Source organism: Odontesthes bonariensis, chromosome 22 (assembly GCF_027942865.1).
Source record: "Odontesthes bonariensis isolate fOdoBon6 chromosome 22, fOdoBon6.hap1, whole genome shotgun sequence".
NCBI classification, from domain to species: Eukaryota; Metazoa; Chordata; class Actinopteri; order Atheriniformes; family Atherinopsidae; genus Odontesthes; species Odontesthes bonariensis.
The window spans coordinates 11,919,988-11,945,880 of record NC_134527.1 but is presented as its reverse complement, the minus strand read 5'-3'; the positions used below and the strand labels follow the sequence as shown (position 1 = coordinate 11,945,880).

The 25,893-nt window shown below is 40.6% G+C and overlaps 2 protein-coding genes across 2 annotated transcripts in view; both read left to right on the top strand.

The window, feature by feature from the left end:
- Positions 1-411: 411 nt before the first annotated feature.
- Positions 412-12,579, top strand: cercam (cerebral endothelial cell adhesion molecule). Its single transcript, XM_075455915.1, has 12 exons — positions 412-825; positions 1,801-1,911; positions 2,809-2,926; positions 3,101-3,235; positions 3,334-3,538; positions 4,771-4,890; positions 5,012-5,088; positions 5,436-5,542; positions 7,189-7,321; positions 8,453-8,580; positions 9,013-9,216; positions 10,786-12,579. The coding sequence occupies exons 1-12, from the start codon at positions 623-625 to the stop codon at positions 11,018-11,020; spliced, it is 1,776 nt and encodes a 591-aa protein (XP_075312030.1). The 5' UTR covers positions 412-622; the 3' UTR covers positions 11,021-12,579.
- Positions 12,580-17,011: 4,432 nt separating this feature from the next.
- sardh (sarcosine dehydrogenase) overlaps positions 17,012-25,893 on the top strand; it is a 37,169-nt gene continuing 28,287 nt past the window's right edge. The window contains exons 1-8 of the mRNA XM_075455758.1: positions 17,012-17,226; positions 19,368-19,557; positions 20,117-20,253; positions 20,502-20,680; positions 22,092-22,271; positions 23,091-23,214; positions 23,387-23,487; positions 25,322-25,426. Of these exons, the coding sequence (XP_075311873.1) occupies positions 19,373-19,557; positions 20,117-20,253; positions 20,502-20,680; positions 22,092-22,271; positions 23,091-23,214; positions 23,387-23,487; positions 25,322-25,426 (1,011 nt within the window). The 5' untranslated portion in view covers positions 17,012-17,226; positions 19,368-19,372. The remainder of the gene's footprint in view (positions 17,227-19,367; positions 19,558-20,116; positions 20,254-20,501; positions 20,681-22,091; positions 22,272-23,090; positions 23,215-23,386; positions 23,488-25,321; positions 25,427-25,893) is intronic.

The window sequence follows — 25,893 nt, the reverse complement described above, 5'->3', positions numbered from 1 at the left end:
TTACCATTTTTTTTACCCCACAGCCTTCAATCTGTTATATTCGTATATTTAGCGTGTGTGAAATATAGTGTAAAAAAAAAAGGACTGTTTATCCTACACTTAGGCTGCAGTCCAAATGCTTAGAATGGTTCCACTGAAAATAACTCATAACTCTTAACTCTGACACCAAATAAACTTGAATTTATTCAGTTTTCATGAACGTTTAAAAAAAAAAATGTTTTTACTGTCCATTTCTGGAGCAACTGATGAATTAAGTTACAGGGTTGTTTACTGTGAAATATTAATCGCCGTCAAGACAAAGAGGCCCGTGTTAAATCGACACAGTTTCTTTCCTTCTTTTCTTTTTTAAAAAACAACTCATTACAATCTTTGCAGATCCCGCCTCCATGTTTCCTTCGCGTTTGAGATTTTCCTCTCGGCGGAAGTTGTTTAGCCTCTCCCGGCTTGGTTCTTTACTTCGTGGTAAAGCGCCAGCTATGACTAATAAAGTGGGGGTTGATTTTTTTTGGGAAAAGCTTTTTCTGTTTTTTTCTTTTTTTTCTTTCTTGGACTGCTGACGCGTCCTGCGCCTTCGACTTGCTGCTCGGAGGCACGGCGGACTACTTTTGCCACAGCCTCCACCATGTTACTTCACTCTTTAGTTTTAGGGGTCCTGGTTTTCCAAGCCGAATGTTACTTTTCGGAGGAAAAGTATCCAGAGGAGTCGAAAATGCAGCCGCCCACCGTGGTTATCGCTATCATAGCCCGGAATACTGCCCATTCCCTGCCGTACTACCTCGGAGCCCTGGAGAGACTCAACTACCCCAAAGATCGCATCTCTGTGTGGTGGGTTTCCTGCATGCTCTGCCAGGCTATTAGTAAAAAAAAAAAAAAAAAAGAAAAGAAAAGAAAAAAAGGCTCCCCTTTTTATCGGACGAAAGCAGCCGTTCAAAAGGTCAATGGCATTTAAATTAGTTTGTGAAAGCAGCAGCGCACCTCCCCTCCCCAGTTCCCTCTGTGCCTTTCACAGCCCAGGCTTTCTTTCACATCGCCGCATTCATTTCCGACTGTGGAAGGCTTGCAATTTTATGATCTGTCGAGTTCATCTAGAGTAACTATTCAAGAAAGCGATTTAATTCCTTCAGCAACCCAAGCAGTGGGGAAAGCTAGAAAGCTCCAAACTGAGCTGCCACCAGAGGATATGATCAGCTTTTAGGTGACGTTTATTTCCATGGAGGTCAGGACGATTCTCTGTAAAAATGAACTGTAATCTATGTAAAACAAACAAACAAACTAAAAGATCCACAGTTGCTTTTGAACATCGCAGTTAAAGCTGCTGAATTACACTGCCTTTGCTACTATGGAGCATGAGTGTGGATAAAAAAAACTCCCAGTCATAGCCTGCTATTTGAAATTCTCTGTTCAGTCATGTCTTGATCAAAGAAAATCTGACTGAGAGTGGATCAGCTTTGGGGAGCCGCAGCTTACACCTTGTTCTACCAATTAGAAATAATTCTAAATGATGCCAAAGTCACATATTAATCCAGTGTTGCTCCGCCGGTTGCCAGGTTTGGTGAGAGACATTGGGATTTTTGGCTGTTGCTGTATGATTTCGAGTAAAAGGCTTCCTGGAGTCTGTTCAAAACATCGAATGCGAAAGTGGGAACAAAGAAAGTCACATAATCACTCAGTCACATAAGACCAGTAATTACTATATTTTCACAGCTATTACAGTTCTGGCCGCTCCGTGAGCACTTCAGACTGGTCTTAGGTTTTGGTGATATGTGCTGCTTTACTCTCTGCCTTCTCTGATGTTCCCAGGGCGGCCACAGATCACAATTCAGATAACACCACGGCCATACTGAAAGAGTGGCTGACTGTCATGCAGAAATTCTACCATTATGTGGAGTGGAGACCAATGGAGCAGCCCACGTAAGTGCAAATATCCGAATGTATTAAGCCTCACTGACAGGTGTGGCAGGTGAGCAATGTGTACAGTGTTCACTTCAGCAGGTGTGTTTGTAGGAAGGGAGAGCCGAAAAGCTTCAATACATTAAGTCTCTTGCGAAATGCTCCATCTCAAATGTATTTTAAGGATGGATTCCATTCAGTCAGACAGAAGGTGGGAACTGTTTGTCATGGTGATGCCTGAAATAAAAAGAATACAATGTAGTTGGAATAAAAAGGATTTTCTCTTTGCATGATGAGGAATGTCTCTGCTTGTCCATACTGGTCTATTAGTGCCTGTGAGTTACTTAGTCAGAGTGAACTGTGTTGATTCACTTCACACACACACACACACACATATATATATATATATATATATATATATATATATATATATATATATATATATATATATATATATATAGATTTGTTACTCTTTGCAGATATGTAACCCTCCATTTTGCACTGCATTGTTTTTATGTTTAATCCAGTGTCTTAGCACTCACAATAACATGTGTTTTCACATCTGGAATCCATCTTGCGTTTGTACGTTGGAGCTTCATCACTATTGTGCTGTTTTATCTGGTGCATAACGTTGAGAGTTTTCCGTGTTTATTGTAGGACTTGATTTATGACCGCTCAGCTAACTGAATTAACGTGAATCGTACCCGGGGAGCGCATCTTCCGTCGAGGCCAATGGCCTGTTTTGCAGTTTTAAGGAAAGAAAGCGATCCGGATCTGCGCCGGAGCAAAATGGCCTTATGTTTTGTCCACGCGTCACCTCTCCACCGAGTTTGATGCAATTCTATAATATCTGCAATTCTAATGTCATATCCTGTAACGACATGTGTGTGTGTGTGTGTGTGTGTGTGTATGTCACAGGTCCTATGCAGGGGAGCAGGGTCCTAAACACTGGCCCAACAGCAGATATGAGTATGTGATGAAGCTGAAGCAGGCAGCACTCAACTTTGCCAGGAGACGGTGGGCTGACTATATCCTGGTACATTCTAAAATAATCTTTCGTGTCAGAGCGGTCCAACATTCACATCACTGCTTTGCTTGATTTATCAGATGCTCTGTCTTTGCAGCTGTTATTCAATCCAGAAAAAGAAGTTTGGCAACCGTTGTTCGAATGAGAACATTCCTTTTCTTTTCTTCCCCCTCACTGTTTCAGTATGCTGACACTGACAATATCCTCACCAACCCAGACACCCTCGACCTGCTGATAGCAGAGAACAAGTCCGTCATCGCCCCCATGTTAGACTCTCAGGGAGCCTACTCCAACTTCTGGTGCGGCATCACTCCGCAGGTGAGCAGCTTTTGCGAGTGCGAACGGGTGTCGGTCAGCTGCTCGAGGGAAACACCACGGAAAAGCTGTCATATTGTCTGTACGCTTTTTTATTTTAGGGATATTATCGTCGAACAGCAGAGTACTTCCCCACCCGTCACCGCTACAGACTGGGCTGCTTCGCCGTGCCGATGGTGCACAGCACCCTGCTGCTGGATTTGAGGAAGGAGGGCATGAAGAAACTGGCTTTTTACCCTCCTCATGCAGACTACTCTTGGCCCTATGACGACATCATTGTTTTCGCCTTCTCCTGTCGGGCTGCAGGTTTGTCATCTGCATTTATAGTTATGTTTTATGATTAATGTAGAGTTTTCCATAAATCTTTGGACGCTGATGCCATTTTCCTTATTTTGACTGTTTACCAAAACATATTAAAGTTACAGTTTTCTAATGAATACGAGCTTTAAGTAGAAACACAAATTGAGTTGGACAATTGTCCCGCAAGGTAAAAAAACCCACAATAAATCCATCAGAGTGAAACTGGGAACAACACGAGTGGCCAAATCGACATTTTGATATGTCAGTGGAAGAAGGAAAGATCCCAGGGATGAGCTCAGCAACATTAAAAAGCCTGGACACTGCACATCCGACGATGTCATCATTGGGGAATGATCATGAGATCTTTGACATGAACAATCCGATCCCCAAACATCCAGCTAAGGGAAGAACACTCTACAGTCAGGAGGCATTATCAACGTCTACCCTAAAGCAAAGACTTCAGGAGAGGAAATACAAAATGGTTCACTTTGCCAGAAACATCTTAAAAAGCGAGACCACGAAGCTAAGATTATCTGAAGCCATATAAAAATGGCTCAGAATTCACTCTGCTGTGATAGCAGGAAACAGAAGCTGTTGGATGCATTGCACAAAGACATATTATCTGCTCAGATTTAGTGAAATATTACTGGATTTCACTGTACAGATCATCCAATCATCCAAAACACTGCAAAAGGACCCCAGGAGGTTTGGAAAGAAGGGACATATTCTGCTTTGGCTGAGTCGGTAACCTGATCTCAACACGATCGAGCTGGACTCGGTTCAGACAAAATTAGAGGTATAAAGACCCACAAATAAACAAATCCCCGAAGACGGCTTGAAAAGCATCACAAGTGAGAATACCCATTCTTGGTTGATGTCAATGGTTTATTGACTTAAGGCAGTCATTGCCTGCAAAGGATACGAGTACAAAGTATGAGAAATGAACACTTAATTTATGGTTCTATTCCATTTAAGCCTCTGAAACAAGGGGTTCTATATCCTGTTCTGATATGAATATTCTCAAAATTGTAAGGTGAAAGTTGAAGACCATAATCATAATTTAAATGTAACTGAGGTTTTGGTAAACAACTTAAACGGCAAACATTGTGTCAGTGTTCGAAAAAAAACAAAAACGTCCCAACTGTGTTCCACTAACGTCTGCACTTATTCACCTCAGTCCGGATGGTGAACAGTTCCAATAACACATTTGTTCATGAGTAATCTTTGCTGTGACACAGCGATACAGATGTACCTGAGTAACAAGGAGCGCTATGGGTACCTCAACGTTCCAGCCAAACCTCAGCACACGTTGGAGGACGATCGCCTCAACTTTGTCCATGTCCAACTTGAGTCCATGAGTAAGAACACACCTACTCACTGTTGTGTGATAAGGACAAATACTGAGACAGTTACAGGACAGACGGGTACACCTTTATGCTTTATTTTGTCTTTTAACTCATGTCTCCCTTTGTCATCAAGTTGATGGTCCCCCCATGCACCCCTCTCGATTCGTTCACCTGTCCGCAAAACGGAGAGACCTGATGGGATTCGATGAGGTGAGAGTCTCGCATTGTCTTCCTGGACAGGAGGCTCATTCGGATGAATTAAAACACTGTAGTTCTTTTACTCTGTTTAAATTGTTCAACCAGCCGAGGAAAGAAAAAAACATATTTATGAAGTTGTAGCTTTAAAGTCTGATGTCTGTTATCTTTCCATTAGCTTTTCACCACTGTATGTCTTTATCCCCACGCAAGAGGTTACGTACTGATAAGAGCGTGAGAGAATGTATTTGAAACCAAAGTTAAGCATCATGCAGATTAACAGGGGATGGTGTTATTAGTGAGGCGCACTACCTGGATTAACAAAGTTTCAGAAAAACTGCAGTCTGTCCTTCTCTCTTCAGATATATCTGATCAATCTGCGACGCAGGTCTGACCGCAGAGACAGGATGTTGTCCTCTCTGAATGAGCTGGAGGTCGATGTCAAGGTGGTAGCTGCTGTGGATGGAAAGTAAGGTCATTCCCAAAGGCACCGTACAGCAATAAAGATGCACATGGAAAAGGGGGGAAATTTTTTCACCAGAAGGAGAAAAGCAATATTGCCAAAATTGCAGCTAGTGACAGGGAATACAGATTGCAGAATGGGTAAACACCAGCTCATATTTAGAGTGAAAACAGACTTAAACTTATTAGAGCACTTAGATTTAGAAGTGAGGGAATTCAGAGTGCCTGCATTTCTGTGTCAAGATCAGGCATGCAGAAAAATAGGATTTTGATATGCACATTTATGACGAATCCAGACATGAAGAGCTCACCGATACGCATCCTGTTCGCAACCCTCAGTTCTCAGTGACCCTACCTCATTATTCAGTTGTTTTGTACCAGTATCCATCCTGTCTTAGTTTATTTGTCTGAAGAGATCTAACACTTCGGCTCATAATACATGATTTTACGGTTGGTTCCATTTGTAATTAGCCTGGCTGACGCGTCCACAATCTCGATGAGATGGTGGTCTGGGAACTAGGTGTGCATTTTCTCGTATTTGAGGCGTGGTTTACGAATGCCTAGAGCCGTTTATTGGGCGCTACGAATGTCTATCAAATGACGTCAGGTTCTTCCCATGCTGCTTTGCGCGCGATTCATAGCCAATTGTATCACTTATACCAGATGACGACAGAAATTCGACAAGGAAGAAGAAAAAAATGGAAAATAAAGGTAAACTTGCGCTCTAAGCTACTTAAATTGACAACAAAGTAGGCCTATATGCTATATTCTACATGAATTTTTATGTTGTAGAGTTGTGAATTTATTTTAATAATGGAGAAATTGAGCAGCCTTGCTTTGTTGTCTACAGTAGTAGATCAACCCTCATCTTACTTTGAAGCTCCCAGCTCCCAGAAGTGACGTTGACGCAGCTTTAGCAGCAGAAAAGCTATCAGGCTTGTGTTGATAATAATAAACTCCTGGACTATTTTCAAACTTCCAAATGCATCGTTTTGTGAGTACAGACCATATTTGTACTACTGTAGAAGTTTGGTGTCATGACATGTGATTTTAGTGTGGTAATTTTGGAGATACTGCCAGGGTCCATTAACCCTTGTACTAAGCTATTCGGGATAACTCCGTAACTCAGCTGATGTTCAGCCAATATCGGAAAAACTGCGGGTGGGCTACTTGGCTGGATGTCACGGTTCAAATGACCGTAGGGTGAATCTACTCCGAAACACTTTCTAAGGCTGCATTGAACGGTAACGTTGTGTCCGCTGTCATGTTGGATTAACACTCTACAAGCTTCGGTGTAGCGCATAGACGTCGTCATCGTCTTGCTGCCCCCCCCCCCCCCCCCCGTTCTGTGATTGGTTCCCAAACTCTGGCAAAAATAAGGGCGGTGGTTTCCAGGCTGACTTTGCAGTGAGAATGAAATCGAGCGCAAAGCAGCATGGGAATTCCCAGGCTGATTTGTAATCCCAATTTGTGAAAATCTGAATGAGACGCTTACAAAGAGAATTTTTTTATTTGGAAGTCGATAAAAAAGAGAAAATGCAACATCATTATGCTGCAACGTTAACAGCTCATCGTCCGCCAAGAGGCATTGATTTAAGTGTTGACTAAAGCATATTTTTTCCTGGTTTTACATATATTTGTGTGTGTGTGCAGTGCGCTGAACAGCAGCGACATTAAGATCTTGGGAGTGGACTTGCTGCCTGGCTACTATGACCCGTTCTCCGGACGAACGCTGACCAAAGGAGAGGTGGGCTGCTTCCTCAGCCACTATTACATCTGGAAGGAGGTGAGAGAATACGTTAGCACACGCACACCCACACGTGCAGGCACATGCGCACTCACTCGGTAGGCAAGCCTGCAAGCAGTGGGCGTCCTGTTGCTCCAAAGAGAAGCATTGAGTGATCCAGCGTCATTACTTACACTAGTTTTCCGAAAATATTTCTATTGCAATCTTACATCGTGCATTTTATCACTTCAAATCAAGACTTACCTTATTACAAAATATGGTTTTATCCAGCAAGTGGGACATTATTTCACAAAATTCGAATTGTGTTGTACTAAAGAAGATATGATCTTTTTTTTTCTCACATAAGAGGATTTGCTCCCCTGCTGGTCACTAGAAAGAATGCAGGTTTGAGGCATCTCTGCATTGGCCTCACTTTTTAGACCCAGAGATTATGCCCAGTGCCAGTCTTTGCTATATGCAAAGTATGCAGTGGCCTATGGAAACATCTACTGGGGTACACCGATGTAAAAAGTCAGATTATCTCTTTTAGCATCAATGAAAACCTCCACCATGTGATTAACTTCATAAGCATCAAGATGAAACCCCCCAATTCCTGAAAAAGACTAAAATAAGGAGAAAAGAGGGAAAAGAATGTGGTCCTCTGTTCAGTTATAGCATGTCTGTCTCCCCTTTTATTGCTGTCTCGCTGTCAGTGAAAGAAAGCCACATGTATGCAATGAATAAACCATTAAACTGCTGGCTTACTTGTTGCTTTCTACCTCCTGTGATTTTTGCGTTTGTGTCGTTGTCCACTTCCTATTCTAGATAGGTGGCAGAGGAAATGGATTTTTGTTCAACAGGCCGCGTTCTATCGTGTCCTCCACAATGATTTCAGTTGCTTTATTTATTCATTTGTCCAGTTCATCTCTGATGTTTTTGCACTGCAGTAAAACAGAATATGTGTAGGAGCATTTTATATATTCTTCTGTGTATAATTTTGGATGCAGTTTAAAACACGAGGATCTTTTCCCAAAAACTGACAAAGTGAACTATTAAAACTTCCGAGAAGGTTTGGAATTTACATTTAAAACTGAATCCAGAGAGAAAACCAGCTTTTGAAGCCAGCCCCCTCATACCTTCCTTCATTGGTTAAGTCTGTAGAGTGTATCAGTGTTGGCTCTGTGTTTTCAGATGGTGGACATGCAGATGGACAAAGCCCTGGTCTTTGAAGATGACGTTCGCTTCCAGGCCAACTTCAAGCGACGAGTGCTCAGGCTGTTGGAGGAGGTGCAGCTGGTGGAGTTGGACTGGGACATCATGTGAGACACTAACGGTTCCAGTTTTGGTTGAGGTTAAAGAGGGCAGTCATGCGTAACGTCAGGTTAAGTTATGAAAAAGAAAGGGCTCACGAGTCTTTAATCGTGTAAATATTCCTTTCAACGTATGCAGGCAGATTTGCATGTGTTCCGGGAAAAAGAAACAAATGGATTTAATTTAAATCATACCAAAAGGATTAGACGAAGCTTCAGACACGCGATCACAATTTTGCATCCGCGGGGAGATGGGATGCTGGCAGCTTTCTTCCTCTGCGTATTGTGGTTGTTAGAAAAATGTGCAGAACATATGCTGGAGGAAAAAACATTTTTAAAGAAGAAACTAACAACAATATGACTGCAGATTTTAGTAATCGTACATCTTTGCCATGTCTTTACTGTCTCTTTACTTGCCACGCTTGTGTCACGCTGTCACAGATACTTTGGCAGAAAGCAGGTGAATCCTGGAAACGAGGAGGCAGTGGAGAACGTTCGAAACTTGGTGGAGGCCGACTACTCATACTGGACTCTGTCCTATGCCATCTCCCAGCAAGGAGCCCAAAAGCTGCTCAATGCTGAGCCTCTTTCCAAGATGCTGCCCGTTGATGAATTCCTTCCCATCATGTATGACAAACATCCCAAGTAGGTATCACAAAAGAAATTACACACTGATTTCCACAACGCGTCGGCTCCCACTTAAAGGCACGCTTTCCTTGTTTACATCATGATGAATATTGAAGTTATTTGTACTCTATAATCTCCCTCTACTGCAAGACAAGCTAAAAACAGACCTCTTAATTGCTAAGTAAGAGCTTTCTTTCCTATGGCTTAAAGATTAAAGAACTAAATGTGACAGACAGACTTGAGTAACCACAAGGGATTCTGTGGATTTTCTGTGCAGACTTGATGAAGATCCAGCTCTTTTCACATATTGAGCCATGCTTATCACCGGGCTTTTTTCAAAAACACGGGTTCTACGCGATCGCGTTTGTGTGAGCTTTAGCTGCGTTCATGTCAACAGACGTGTGAATCATTAAAGACGGCAAGCATGTCAGATGAAATCAAATCTCAAAACCTCCTTCGATACGATTTAGCTTCATATAAATTTTTAAAATGTATCTGCATTTAAGCAGCAACCACTGCGCAGAACAGAAATTCTTGGCTCAGATATCCTTAACCCAATATCCGGATATCTGCTGGCTACACTGGAAGCACTTCAGTCAACAGATGATGGCTGATTACATCACAAAACAGCCTTTTTGGCAGAAACCGAAGACATAATGTACACAAATTATGATGAAATTAAACACCAATGTTTAATAAGATGAAATTACAAAAATATTAGAAGACATTTTCTATCTAAAGTGTCACAAACTGTAATTTGTCTGTTTGGTGGAGTTGGTTTTAAGATGTCTTGACAATGGCAACCGTCTAAGCTGCTAAATATTAGCATGTTAGCATAGCCTCTGTGAGGTTGCTTGCATTTAATTCAAAGCATTTTACACCGCAGAGCTGTGAGCAGGTGTTTCAGTGTGTTGGCTGTGCAATACAAACAGACCAAAGCTTTCTGAAAACAGCTGCTGTCACCTGTCATTCTTTGTTTTCCTTCTCTAGTGTGAACCCCCCCATAGCCAAAGCAAGATGTCTTTAGTTTTTACTCAGTTTGTTGGCGACATTTTTGGAACAACTGAGTTTTATAAAGTATCAGCTCCACCGCACGGCTGCATGAGAAACCTGACGTCATTTCTAAACCTAATGTTGATGATAGCCCTGACAAGCAAACTGTTCCCATCAGACACTGACTGCAAGAATCCAAATGCATCTTGTGCTGAGGGATCTGCAAACCAGAGGGCTTGGCAATGTCTGTGTGCTCCATCATGTGTGGAAAACTGGCTTATAGCCAACCCACTTTCTCTATACTCCATCCCTCTCTCTCACCTCTGTGATTCTAATTTGATATGCTTGACTGCCCTGCTAAGAATGCACAACGACTTCACCCGACGCTTTGGTCCTTCTGTCACCCTTCGTGCTTAGAGTAACTGAACTGTCTTTGAAATCAGCCACTCTGTCTCCATCTCTTGTCAGCTGATTCAAAACCATTCAGTTTAACCTTCTAAATCAACAACTGTAGAAAAAAGAAGTCAAAATGTGCACACATAAAGCAATTGTAATCTCAGCCACGTGACATCTTTCCCTGCTCTCCCTCTGCAGCGAGGACTACAAGTCCCATTTCCCCAACAGAAACTTAAAAGCCTTCAGTGTGCGCCCTCTCCTGGTGCAGCCATGTCACTACGCTGGTGATCCACAGTGGGTGAGTGACACGGAGACTTCGACTCTGTGGGATGACGACTCGGTAAAGACCGATTGGAGAGGTTCCCACAAAACCTTGAAAGGGGCTGCGCCGGCGCCCGAGATGCTGTCGGCTGCCTACAGGGATGAACTTTGATGCATTATAAATGGACGCACAGAGAACCTGCAGGTAAAGAGACAGTGAGGACGGAGGAGCGAACGCTGAGAGGAGAATGCGGTCTCAGTTCTCTCCCTGTCATGGCACCGACTCGCTCAGTGGCTTTTAAACTTTTACAGATATCTGAGCATTTCAAATGCGCAAAATTGCACAAGAGATTCTTTTTCTCAAACAGTCCCCGTTTTTTTTAATGTTTCCTACTTTGCTAAGAATTTTTGTTTCGTCGCCTTCACTTTGTGTGGCTGATGCCAAGATAACTTTTAAATTACATGTACTCTCTTGATGATCGCATGTTTCTAACGCCGATCACAGAGTGAGTTAATCTGTCTGTCTGACTTTGAGGCTCCTGTAGCTGCACTGTTCACAGCTCCTGATAAGTCAGGACAAGATGTTTGACATTGTGAGGGACATTATTTCTTCTTTTATTTTTCCATGTTGGTTTATTTGTGTGTTTCGTAATTGCTCTGCTCGTGCATGTCTCCCATTGATACTGTTGAGATATACAACCGTATCTAACTCAAAGCTTCTCTTACCATAATTAAGTGTTTTCTTGGTTTTTTAAAGGAAAGAAAAAAAGCTTACCTTTCAACAGTATGGAGCTGTGTCACTGGCACAGGATTAACACACTGAATGTTTGCATACAAATAATGTAAAAGTTTTTTTCTAGATCCTCCTTTTTTAGAAAAAATACAAGGTAAATAATGGATTAACTTTGACTACCTTCTGGTTGTGGTTGTGTTTTGAGATTCTTACGTGTCACATTTAGCCCATCAGACTCAAATCTGTTGTCAGTTGACAGGATTCCTCGATTTTCAGAGAGTTTTATTCTGCACTCTCACATTTTTGTATTTATAAAGACTACAAGATGTCCCGTTCTTAAACTTGGTCCTGGAATAACCTGGTCCTGTCTTAATATAATTTAACCCTCTGAGAGAAGAATACACCTCAAGTGTATTTTACATTTATTAAATGTAAGTGGAAAAAATTAATTCACTCAAACTAAGTCTTATAAAAGTATATCTTTGTTAGTTTAACACTAAAAGTGACAAATAGAAAATCCCTTCATGTAATTGAAAGCGGTCTAAACTGGCAGCACGTGCATCAGGATTTAGCAAATATGTGGAAACATTTACTATCTTAAGTCTTTAGTAAGATAATTATTCATCGTTTTGTTGCACCGTGATGTTGTTAAGAGACGCTTGTTTTGCAGTAGCTGTTGTTAGTCTCGTTCCCTTCATGGAATTAAATCACAACGAACAAGTCTCGCTAAACTCTTACATTCATTTTCAACGTGTCTGACGGTCTGTTTTAATTGATTATTTTCTGACATACAACTTCTTCTCGTGCATGTGTCTTAATTTATTGAGTCTGTGTTGACAGGCTTTACTGATGAGCCACAACACAACATGCTATCAAGGTGCAATGGGTTATTTGCCTCTGTGTCTTTGTAACGCATTCGTATTCATGTTTTAAAACAGAATGTCTGGACAACTGGAGAAGGAACAGTGCAAATGTAAATAAAGATAGACTTAACTCTACATTGTCTAAACTTGGTTGTGTCTTCTTTACTTGATAAACTATCTGTGGTGTGAAAGTATGCGTCCCTGCTACCATGCTGAAGTGACAAAAATCTACCACAAGAGGGTAGGATTTCTGAAGAATTAGTCAGGTTGCTCAGTGGATTCAAAAGACGTTTTCTCTTAACATACTTGCAGGCTTACTCATTTGAATATTAAATTATTGTTTTTTTGCATATATTTCGGTGTCTAAAGTCAACTCAAAAACCTGGGCCCGATGAAAATCTGTCATTCCATGAGCCCTTCAGATCTGCAGAATAAAGTTGTATCACTTAACAAAGTTATCCAGCCTATTTTCTCATTATCTCCACAAGCTTCAACTTCACATGTTGAATTTGCTGTACATCAGAAGTGGGAAGCTGAAACTCTTTTGCTCTTGCTTTTTGCTCCAGTCTTAGCATCAAATCTCATCTCTACATATCATTTAGATGTATTTCACTTAACTGAAGAATTAAAATAGCTAATTATAATGCTCTACCGGAACTTTGTTTAATGTTTTATACTCTGATAATAGGAGGACTGAGTTCTCAATGGTGTTAACTGTTGGTGCCAATTTAAACATTTGGGCCATTCAACACATGACGTTTGACAAGACTGTGCCTTATAGAGACTAAGACCTAAAATGATGCGTTTAAATAGAGGTGTAAATGAAGGCGAAGACAAAGAAGTAACTATGATGTCTCTCTGTGTTATTTTGACCAAAACATGTCACAAACATTTCATTAAGACCTCAGGAAATTTTGTTAACTTGTGAAAAGAAGGCATAATGTGTCACCTTTAAATCTCCTTTTCAGCAGCTATAATGCCCAGTGAGGCTCAAATCTGGTGCCGTATTGAAAACTCTAAACCATTCCAAAGTATGTTGCTTCATTTTTTTATACTTTGCTTGAACAGGCAGTGTGTTTTAGGCCAATGTCTTGTTGCACAATGAAGTTGTGGCTAATGAGATTGGAGGAATTGCTCCACTCCTGCATTCCTCCTGCTGTTGCTGCCTTCATTATTGAAGATGGGTGGGATTTGGGGGAAGTTCCAGAGGCAGCCATACATATCCAGACCTCCCTGTAACCTTTCTGGCTTGTCTATCTATTGAAAAATTCCAGTCCAGGTCACACTTTTTGTGGCTGATAATTTTAAAAAATCATGAAACTTCCACACAGGCACTCTCTGGTCTGGCAGTGATATAAGTAACCGTTGTGTTTGGGTCCTTCACAACTCCAAGGACTTTTGTTATCAAGTGCAATTATTTTATGAAGGCAGATTTTTAATTTTTTTTCCATTGAACTTGCCGTCTCTTTTTTACTCTGTATTTTCCATATCTGTACTTAACATGTTCATTCTCTATTATATATTTTGTTTTGTTGAATTTCAATTTCTCAACAAATCAGCACACTGAAAGTTAGACAGGGCGCCAACTGTCTTTTTATGTGTGAGCAAAGTATGCAACCTTTATTTGGATATTAACAGAAGGGTTTTATTTTTTGTCTTTGTCTTGAATAAAAGCATAAATACATTTAGCTATAATATTTTCTATGTCTTTGTAACAAACAGGAACATGCTCTAGTAATAAAAAGTCTGAAAAAAGAACTGATAACAACCATTAGTGGGAAAATAATCAGTCACTTAACAACAAAAAGTGGATTATTAACTTGCAGGCTTCAAGTAGCAATACCTGTGGCAGTGACAGGGAGGCCCCAAAACTTTCAAAACATAATACAGCTACATTGATAACACAGAGAATCAAAGCTGGGATCTACATGATTTATTTTTTTTCTTTTTGGTAACTTTTTTCATTCAACATGCAGCAACAAAGTTGTACATTTTCCTTAGGGTGTTCAGTACCAATTCAAATCCAGTCAACAAAAAAAAACAATTGGTTTGACAGAATCACAAAATTTTGCCCCAAGGATCCCAGTTAATTATTGAGAAAATTGATAGAATTGATAGAAAATGTTTAAAGTTGAGCTATTAGAGTTTGCAAGGTTGTACATGCTTCTCAACATAATGGACAACACTGCACACCTTCGACACATCATAATAATTAAACAGTGTAGCATCTTCAGCCAGAGGCTTCTTCAGATTCAATGCAGTAAGGACCAGTACAGAAAATCATTGCTGCCCAATTCAGTAGCCTTCATGTCTCTCTATAAAGACAGTTTGTTCTTATTTAGTACTATCTTTTGGTCAGTAATTTGAGATTAAGTTAAAGTTAGATTAAGTTAAATTCAATTCAACTGATGTCAAGAAGTCATTGGTCTTGTTGGTGTGGAGTAACAAGGGTGTGCTTATGTGCATTCATTAGTTTATTTTAGCATCGCAATAGCTTATCTAATTAATCACTGCTGGGAACATACTTTTGGAGGATACTGTCAGGCAGGAACAAAGCACAAACTCAAAATGTATTTTTTTCCCTGACAATATCTTCATTCATTTTGTAACGTCTAGTCACTTGTTTGTGAAGGATTTTATTTTTTCTGGGTCTACACACAAAAAAATGGATGCTGTTACAGTCCAGATAAGCACAAAGATTTATCTCTGAGCAGACTACAGTTGTCTGCACATGCAGTAACCTAACTGGCTCATGTGACACTGTTCCTCGCAGGACCATCAGGCCACAGATAAGAATGAATGAACCAAAACTGAAGATAGGTCTCATTGTACAAACTTCACATTCATAGTCTGTAGTTTGCGCAAGCATAGTACACGGGCTCCCATGTGTGTGCTCCCAAACATCTGTAAGCAGGCATTCTCTACTTGAGAAACTGTTATTCAACCACATAATAAGGGGCAACAAAGTTCAAAGGTTGCTGCAGTCCACTTTCTTAGTTTCCAACATAAAGTAGAGCACACATACATCAGATAGAGTGACAGGCAACAGCTTCTACATTCAGCTCCTGTCCAGCTCAAAGCTGTATGAACTAGACAGAACCTCCCATCACAGGAGGGAGCCCATTCTCAGCGCCTTATTGGCTGCTGGTTAGGAGGTGTGGACTAATGAGGTCAACTTGGCAAGCAGAGAGACTGCATATGACTCTGGGCTGCAGAGAATAAGGATACATTCTGGGGAGTTACTAAAGCTTTACTAAAATGTTTCGACTTCCCCCAAGATTACCACTTTATATTCAGTGCCTCACACACAAAAAAAACCCCACATACATGTTCGTGATGTTTATTGTTAATCTCATGATCTACTTCTGCTTGGCTTGCTCCCTTGGCCTGAGGGGCTTCAGTTGCAGCTGCTACCCTAACATAGCACAGAACAAAAAAACAAACAGATTAAGCCTCCAGCACCAATGTTTTTTGTACATGCCATGTGAGCATTTACTTCGAGGATGGCATGTATATGTCTACAATCACCAAAGCAGGTTACACTATCAGTATTTGGCGGGCAAATTTGTTCAAACAGGCAAAACAAACATTATACAGGGTGCTTGCTCTTTTTCCAAATTAAAATTCCAGACTTTTTTAAAACTGATACTTTTTTTCCCCAAGACCTTAACTTTATGTACTTGTAACTTGTGTGCCTACTGCCTACTTCATAGGTTGAGATTGTACCAACTGTGTTTATTAGAAATGTTAATTTTTATAGGCTAGTATTTAATGAACAAATGCATTATTCACAGTAAATGATGCTTTTACTGATGAAAACGTTTCAAAACATGAAAATCACAATTACATGAATTTCACATCAAACAAGTGTCACAAAAACTATCTATATAAAAAAAATGAATGGATGGATGAATGTATGTAGAATTCAGTCTCTTCACTCACATCTCATCCCATTAGGCTTATACGGTACGTGACCAGTTAGTAAAATTATAGTTTTATAGCCTATCTTCCTATTTCTCATCTGTAAAATTCTACCATACATTTATTTCCCATACTTTATTAAGACTTTCACACAAAATTCAAGACTTTTCAAGGTCTGGAAAACAGTGCTTCAAAATTCCTACTTTCAAGACTTGCGCAAGCACCCTGATTATGTGACTGAATGTATAGGAAAACAGCACAGTCCCTTGTTGACTTTTTGGGGCCATACCAGTAATTTTGCAAGCTCCTATTTACACATGTCAAAAACCCTTTTAATTTTTTAGAATTCTAGTTGATAATTTTCTCTTACATTACTGTAACTTCAAAATGACCATTCCCACCATGAGAGAAAACCACTGACATCCAATCAAGTCCGCGTGGTTTGATGAATCAACAGAATGTGCTCGACTCATGTGTGTGTGTGTGTGTGTGTTTCAACTGGTAATTTGCAGTAATCCTACTTGATTAATCTCATATTCGATGTAGAACCACAGTGCCAGCCCTCTGACCACATTTATAGCTACATGTGCAGGTTATCAACAGCACACTCGGCAGATCTGGCCTCTCAGAGCAGAGGGAGGGGGTGAAGGTAGGACCTACAGCTGCAGCTCACACTGTCTGACAGCTCTACCTCCTTGGCCACACAAGCGGCTCTGCCTCTCTTCAATACTTGGAACTATTCGAGCCCCGCCCGCCCCGTCAAGATCTCTTCTCTCCGCAAGCAGCTTTTTTCTTCCGTCTTTTTCCTCAGTTTACATCCTGCAGCCAGTGTTTCCCCGGAATTGCCCGACGGAATCCAGTGTAAGTTTACACGTGGACGCCAAACTAATCTCATGCAACATAGCAACCGTGTGATGCTTCTTGCTGCTCTGGTAAAGCTCGCTATCCTCCTTCCGTTAATGTGAGACCACATGAGGCGCTTTGTGCCACGTGAATGCCTGCAACTACCAAGCACTGTTTTCTGTTGTCTTCTAACTTGTCGTTTCCGTTCCAGTCTCCCGGTTGCGCGCTACAACTCGAACAGTGTTCCGCCACGCGCTTTAGCGTTAACTCGCTGGTGAAGTGTTTCTGCGCGCGAGCAGTGCAGAATAAAATTGCAGGTTAAATAATCGGTGGTTACGTAAGTTTGAACAACAGTTGTCCACATGTAGCTACCTGAATAAACTTAGTTAGCCAATGCTTAATCATTATCTGTGATAATGCTGCAATCAATGTGAGCTTTGATCTCCATACAGGGATTTTGCTTTCTTGGTCATTTATGCGAGTAGATTGTAGTCGGCTGCAACGATGTTTGGGGTAGAATTCCTGTGACACTGAACTGAATTGGAGTCAAATGGTTTAAATTACTCTCTCCAGCTGGGCCTTTCTTAATAATGTCTACTGTATATACCCCTGTGCACTGTTGCTAAAATGTCAGAATATGAATTATTACTTCACAGGGGCACAGCTTCACAAATCTGCTATTATTTTCTCAGTTAAAATTGAAAATTAATATCTAAGAATTCATCTTTAAAAATGTAGGCCATACAACTCTGTTGCCCTTATTTAAGCTCTAATTTTCTTCAGCACCTTTTTTTTTATTTATTTATTTTTTTATTTAATTTAAGGCTTAACTCTCAAAAGGGTTCTGTGGGATCCAGCTCAAGCACCATAGTTTTCACCTTTTTCTTCTTGTATTTTGATTGTTACGATGCTGGTATATTTCTCCTCTGCTAAGCTTTTAGACATTAGGAGTCATATCTGCCCGCCAGAATTTTCGTATGTCCTCACCCACTGCTGTCACCCAGGAATCCATCTCCCCCAAGGAGCTTTTTGCACTTATGCAGACACATATCATTACACTCCCACTTCCATGCGTCACTGGACTGTGATAAATAGACCCTGTTTGTTTGAATCAAATGAGTTGATCTCGCATATGACCAAATTATGTGCTCCCAATAACTATCAAGTTCTCTTTTCCTGTTCTTTAGCTAATTGCATTGTTACAGCTTTGCACTGAAGATCATTAGGATGTTGTCTATAAAGGGGGATATGCTGTCTGAGCTGTCGCATAAACTGCTTCTCAGAGTTCTATTGTACAGGTAGCACCGTGTCTGTGGTGTCATTTTTGGAGGACAGACTTTACTTTTTTTTTTTTTTTTTTAAAGCTTACACTTTTTTTTTCTTCTTTTCCATCTTTATGAAATGTCACAAACAGATTTATAAAGGCATTTTGTTGATTCTTTTCCCTATGAAGCCATAGTGTGAACATATATGAAGACACACAAGCCTATACATCCAAAACTGGGAGAATTATGCTGTTAAGGGGTCATTTTGTAATGTTTTTATAAATCACAGGTCACAATTTTGTTTCAGTGATCACAGGATTTCTGTCATTATTAATATTGGATTCTATCCTAGCTGTCATTGGGCGAGAGATGGACCTCACAGAAACAAATGAGACCAACAACTGTCCATGCTCACACTCACTATTAGATATTTTAGAATCACCAATTAATCTGACATGCATGTTTCTGGATGGTGGGAGGAAGCTGGAGTCCATACAGAAAGGCCCCAGCTGGGAATTGAACCTGGAACCTCTTGCTGTGAGGCGACAGTGCTAACCACCACACCACCGTGCAGCCCTGTTATTGATATTGTTGATTTATTTTTTTTGTGAAGTTGTTGGAGTGATATCAGGTGCATTCACTATTGCTACAATGAGTTTCTACATTATGGGGTGTATTTTAATGATGGTCTTTCTGAAGTATTTAGTTTTTGTTCATAAAAGGAAATGTTCTGCTGAGAGGGGGTTACATTTTCAACCGTCTTACACTTTGATGTTACACAGAGAAGTACTCACTTCTGTTGTAAAACAATGCACAAATTCTGTTTGCTGACGTTGCACACAACCTTTTGGTTTGAATATTCCTGACCCTCTTTGTCCTTCTGTCTGTCCGCAGTGGTCATGGCCATCCTTGGGAGTGCAGTTTGGCGAATGGTGTCGGCAGTGCGGCCCCCTTTCTCCCCTCTGTGCCGGACAAGCGCACGGTCCTACAGCTCAGAGCATACCAAAGAAAAGAATGTTCCCTATGAAAAGACACTGAAACAGCAGGAAGTATCCTCCTCTGGACCCACAAAGCCTTTACCAAGGTTAGCTTAATAGAGAAATGGACTGTTTAATGTATTAAACCAATGATTCAATCTTGGTAAATGTTACAGTTTAAAATTGGAATCTGTTTAGCTCTTTCTCAGTTTAGGATTTGATGTATTTGGAAAGTGCTTTGGTAAATACCTCGGTAAGTTGCTAGTTGAAGTGATGGATCTGTACATAGTTGTAAAAAAGTAAAAGTTGATGGAGGAATATTGTAGTAGAGCCAATGATCTCAACTTGGACAGGTTTTAAATGCTCTGTTGGTCACTGTGGCCTGAATTTCTTTATTATAGTGAATAAAAACACATTTTTCCTTTCATTTAAAACACTTTGGGAAACATGATACAATTTCAGTTTGTTGAGACATTTGCCAGTGAATGTCAGGAAGAGAATAAAGACCTAAAATTAGATTGCATGTACAAAAAATTCCTTTAAGTGAATGAAGGCTGCTTTTCTCTTTGACTGTAAACTGTGTCATTCTTATATGTGGCATTGTGCTTCTTTCACTTTGAAAGTTGTTCCCTCAGCTCATGTGCGGTTAACTCCCCACTGCCTCAGGTCAGCTGATGCGGTGGTGATCGGAGGGGGCAGTCTGGGCTGTCAGACCATCTACCACCTGGCTAAAATGGGGATGACTAACGTAGTTCTGCTGGAGAGAGACAGACTGACTGCTGGCACCACCTGGCACACTGCAGGTAACAAGCTGTTTGAGTAGAAAGAGTGTACCTGACTTTAAACATGCTGAAATAGTTATGGGACCACATGTGGAAGATGATTAGTGCACACAGTTCCACTTTGTTGGTCAGTGTCGAACGTTACTGGGCAAAAAGTAACACTGTAATGGATGAAAGCAGGATGTGTATCATCAACTGCATGTGTGGTCGCATTCTTAACACACCATCAAGTCTCAGTATTTTTGCACACCTGCCAATGTGTCCAATAGGCCTCCTGTGGCAGCTCCGTCCCAGTGATGTTGAGGTGGAGCTCTTGGCTCACACCAGGAATGTAATCAGCAAAGACCTGGAGGAAGAGACGGGTCTCCACACTGGCTGGATCCAGAATGGTGGACTCTTCATTGCTTCCAACAAGCAGAGACTGGACGAGTACAAGCGCCTAATGTCGGTAAGGACAGTGGTGTCTTGGTTTTTAGCCATCAGAATGAGAGGGTGAATATACCACTGTACACTAATTAGGTAGTGCTTTGTTGTATAAAACCTGCACGGCCACTGATGCCAATCTGAACATTAATTTCTCATCTTCACAGTCTCACCGCGGCAGTATAGACGAGGCTCTCGTAGAAAGGGATTTTATTCCAACACATGGAAATGAGAATTAATTGTTTTCTATGTTCTGTGTGCTTAAATGCCAAAGAAAATGTCACAAATCTTGTTTCGGCATCAAACAGAAGTTAGTTTTAACATGTAATTAACCGGCACAGTATGCGATTAGCTCGAAAAGGTCTCCATGGCAACAGGTGTCATCCACCACAAATTAAGTGACAACAAATGCCCAAAGGTTTTCTTTCACAAAAATATTTTTTTGTACTTAGAAAGAAGGTGAATTAGGGTAGAGCTCATCGCACACATAGGCTTATGTTTGTTTAAAAGTTATTTACTTTAAGGTTTAGATAGATTGCAACTGACTCTGAATCGTAAGCTGTTTTTCCTTTTTGTTACCACACAAACGCAAACCATGGTTCCAAAATACCTGTCTGGGTATGAGATGGATTTGACTACTATTGTAAGCAAATGTACATTTGCCAGTTACAATCGGTTATTATTAAAGATCCCTCTTAGTTGGCAGTGAGGCTTATATCCAAAAAAGCCAAAACACTGTGTGAAATAAAATAAAAACATTGCAGAATATGGTTTTGAAAGGAAAATGTCTTGTTTGATTTTTCATTAGATGATGGTTCTGGCCTGTTAAAGACCCCGGCTCTTTATTAGGAGAACATGCTGTTGTAGTACATGCAGAATTTGGTTTGTCTTGCTGGAACAAGCAAGATCTTTCTGGAAAAGATAACTCCCTACAGCAAATGTGCATTTAGCCCTCAGGGTTATTGGTGTTGAGAGTTTTTAACTTGTATGTGGGAATGCAATAATGAACTGTGTTCACTATCGATAGTTTTTAGCAGATCCAGTGATTTCCACTTCAGAATTGTCTGTTTTTTTAACGCAGCATTGCTGCACAGTCCAGCAAATGATATAGTATCCAAATTCTTCTCTCTTTTGCAATGAGAAACTATATTCTTGATTTGACTATTTCTCCAGAATCTCATATTACCTTTTTTTTTTTTTTTTTTTTTTTTTTTTTACACTTTAAAAAGCAAGATTATTGCACCTGAAACAATATTGATCAACGGTGGAATGCAAGTGCCACGTAGCAATATTCAGTCTTCAGTTTCCCTTATGAGAGTGTGCAAGCATCAATCAATTAATATCGTGGGGTCGAAAAAAGACACAGATACTCATATCTAAAAAGAATAAATAAAATAGAAACAGCCCTGATGACACATCTCTTCTTTGTGTTCTAGCTGGGTAAAGTTTATGGTATCGAGTCATATGTCCTGTCGCCAGCGGAGACGAAGGACCTTTATCCACTAATGAACGTCGATGATCTGTATGGAACGCTGTATGTTCCAAAGGACGGCACCATGGACCCTGCAGGCACCTGCACCACCCTGAGCAGAGCCGCCTCTGCCAGAGGTGCAAAGGTAAATTTGCTCATCTACTAACTGCTTGTTCTTAGTAGTTGAACTGGTCTGCTCACGTTGGCCTTGGGAACTTGGAAACAAAGTTTCAGGCTGTCAAAATGTGTGACGCAACAGCATAATTGTTTATTACATAAGCTGTACAGTGTTCATGTGACGCAAATTCCCAATTTTTCTAAATTTTGCATGTACTTCACATCATGTGATGTTAATTGCTCAGATGCTGGAAACCTATTTGAACGCACTAAATGGCTTAAAAGGAAATGGGATTGTCTTTTCTGTGCAAGTCTCTGATGTGTTTGTATGTTTGTGTGTGACAGTGTATGAATAGCATCCTTATCTGAAAAAAAGTGTAGATGGCCGTGCTATAACCTTTTGTACAGCTAAACATTAATTGCTGTTTCTTACAGACATGAGCTTAAATGGCATCGAGTAACAGTGCAACCCCATATATCATCTTTAACTGATCTGTCAGTCAGTATCGTATATGCCCTGCACACTCAGTTTGTTTGCTTGTGAGAAGTCCAACAAAGATGTCCAACATCTCATGATGTTGGACATCTTTGGTTTAAACCACCATAGTAATTAACACTTCTCTATTGAAAGAAGAGAAACACAGACAACTTTTCTTTGATTGATGTGTCTCTTGTGAGTTTCAATATCTCACGGAAACACACTGAGCAGTTTAGTTTTACATGTTAGAGATATTTTCAAGTTTTCTCCAACTACAACAACTAGCTTTGTATTGTGTTAGGAGAACCTGAGCAGCAGATTTACTATAAATTTTATGTGAATAATAGCACACCACTCTGTTTAAATCAGGTGATTGAGAACTGCCCTGTGACTGGGATTCAAGTGCGAACAGATGACTTCGGGGTCAAGAAGGTGAAGGCGGTGGAAACCCCCCATGGGACCATTGAGACACCTTGTGTGGTGAACTGTGCAGGTAAGATTCAGGCAGTATTAGCTAATTAACATTCTCTGTAATTTTGGGAACATGTTTGAATCAATTCTTTTACTGGTGGAGGCTTCATATTCCCATCAAAGGAAGCAATTGGGCACAATTTTAAAGATGTTTGCTGTGAATAAATCTATTATTCTCTTGTTGTTGCGTGCAGGTGTGTGGGCCACCAAGCTGGGGGAAATGGCTGGAGTCAAGGTTCCTCTTGTTGCCATGCATCATGCCTACGTCGTGACTGAGAGAATTGAGGGCATACAGGTAGGACTGCCATCTGTTGAGACACTGCTTTTTGATTTGTCCGAAGGGGATCTTATAATGTGTGGAGCATGCGACACCTTCTGCCTACCGGCCTAAATTCTGATAAGAAAAATATCCTCCCTTAGTATTTATGTGAACAACCGTTCATGTTTGCAGCTTTAATCCTCGGTTTTCTGGTTGTGTGTTTTGTAATCTAAGCATTACACATGTTATACTCCATATTTTTTGCTCTCAAAAATCTCTTCAGTCATGTGTCAAGTTTATACAACCAACAGGGGGCACTGTGACCAAACAGATTTCCGCATGTAATGTCCAAGACTGCTATTAGTGAGCGTGTGTGTGCATGCGTTTGCTTTGTGAGCGTTTGTGTGGGAGAAAAATGGAGGTTAATGTGTATCTATTATTATGTGTGCTCACACAGGGAGGCCTCTGTATGCTCTATAACGCATACCTGACATGGCTTGTAATGTGGCTCCCTGTGTTTCTGTGCTTGTTGGTGTTGCGCATGTCAGATGTACACATGACTGACTGTGCTCATCCCCTAGAGGCTGCTGGTTGTAGGGCAGACTGTCAGAGCGTCCCTGTCTTATGTAGTTTAAGCAGAGCTTAACCAGCATTACTGCTACATCATGTACAGAGACATCAGCCCACACACAAAATGACACTCTCGCCCACTCGGATGTCGTCAGTAAATGTGTTCCAACCAGAGTGTGCAACTTGTCAGGTCAAACATTTCATGCTGACCATGTGTCTGAGTGTGACAAATAGCATTTTTGTCCTGGAAGGCTGTGGTGACTTTGAGTTTGGTTTGTTCGTGCATGTTTTTCTTTTTTTTTCTCTATCTGTGTGAGTACATGAAGGATGCAGTGTTGTGCAGTGTTCAGTATTGATCGCATAGAGAAAGCTGCCAGACTCTGCCCGGTGCTGAGGAGGGAAGAAAGGAGCAGGTTGGCTTTTATTGTTGGTCGTGAGCTGCTTTTGAAATGTCAGCTTGTTCACTGGTATTTTGGTTTTGTACCCGGAAAACCAATGGACTTCAGAAAGAGCCCTCATGACTGACTGACTAAAGATGAGACAACTCACTCAAAGAGTAATTACACGTTAAATCCATCTAGAAAAACATGTACAGGAGCACAAGATGAATTAATCTCTGTTGTATTTTATTTTATTTTTTTAAGATTTAATGGCATGCCAGTAGCTGCTGTGTGATGCATGCAGCTTCATTAAATAATGTCATCGTATGTGCCACTGGTGCTGTAGAGTTTTCTTATTTATTTATTTATTTTTTTTATGGTTGTTAAGTCCCATAATGTTTTCCCTCTTCTGTATATGCCAGTATATCTAAAAGCACTGAGAGAGTTTAAGGAGCAGTTTGCTTTTTAAATCTAAGGTATATAGAACTATCTGTAATAATAGCCCTTGTTTCCTTTCCTTAAGAAAAGAGGGATTGAAATTGAAAGAGATCTGTCCTTTGATTTGCAAAAATGATCTATTTTGATGAGGATTTTATTCCATTGTAAGAAAAGAATAAGCATTTGCTGTTAGTGCACAGGACATACCAGTCAGCTTGCCTTTTTTTTTAATTTCTTTTGATCATTTAGAGGGAACATTTCTTTTTCTTTCTTTCTTTTTTTTTGGTCTCACTTTCTTTCCTCCCTACTTTCTTTTTTGTGTGTGTTAAGATTAAGGCCAAATTTTAACATTGTGAATGGACAAAAAAACCCAAAAAACATTGTACCTAACGTATCCGTATCTGGCAACAGACTGTTTTTTTTTCTGATTAATCTCTGATTTGATTACTGAGTTCTTCCACTTGAATCTCCACTTTTCTCAGAACATGCCAAATGTCAGGGACCATGATGCGTCGGTGTACCTGCGCCTCCAAGGTGACGCTCTTTCTGTGGGTGGTTATGAACAAAACCCCATCTTCTGGGAGGAGGTAAGGTTGAATATTCTTTCATGATTTCAATCTCTGTCAGTGTCTCTGATACTGGGGAAACCTCACATGTCGACTGTCAGCATGCCTGACAGAGCTCTGTTTTAATTCCTCATGTATCAGTTAGGAAGCTGAAACAGTCTTTAATCTCGTTGACGTTTGTACCCTCATTACCTATGTTACTTTGACCCGGTCTCTTATTTAGCCGTTTTGGATGAGTTTTGATTACCATGAACTAACTGAATATATTGGTGCTTTTCTATAACTTATTGGAGCAATCTGGCGTTTATTTTCTTGCCCAAGGACACTTCGACACATGGATGCATTGGGGATCGAACCGCCAACCTTTCGGTTGGAAGACCAGCAATCTATCAACATACTACTAACATATAACTGTCAATTTCAACAAAGCTCGAGTCTGAACAGCTGCGGTCACATTGATGGACAGGCAGCATACAGCAGCGGTGGGT

What these genes read in the sequence shown, in the direction of transcription:
- cercam (XM_075455915.1), top strand. Translation starts at nt 623, where the DNA reads ATGTTACTTCACTCTTTAGTTTTAGGGGTCCTGGTTTTCCAAGCCGAA. An exon ending in AGACCAATGGAGCAGCCCAC is followed by an intron (nt 1,912 to 2,808) that starts GTAAGTGCAAAT and finishes TGTATGTCACAG; the next exon opens with GTCCTATGCAGGGGAGCAGG. An exon ending in ACTATTACATCTGGAAGGAG is followed by an intron (nt 7,322 to 8,452) that starts GTGAGAGAATAC and finishes CTGTGTTTTCAG; the next exon opens with ATGGTGGACATGCAGATGGA.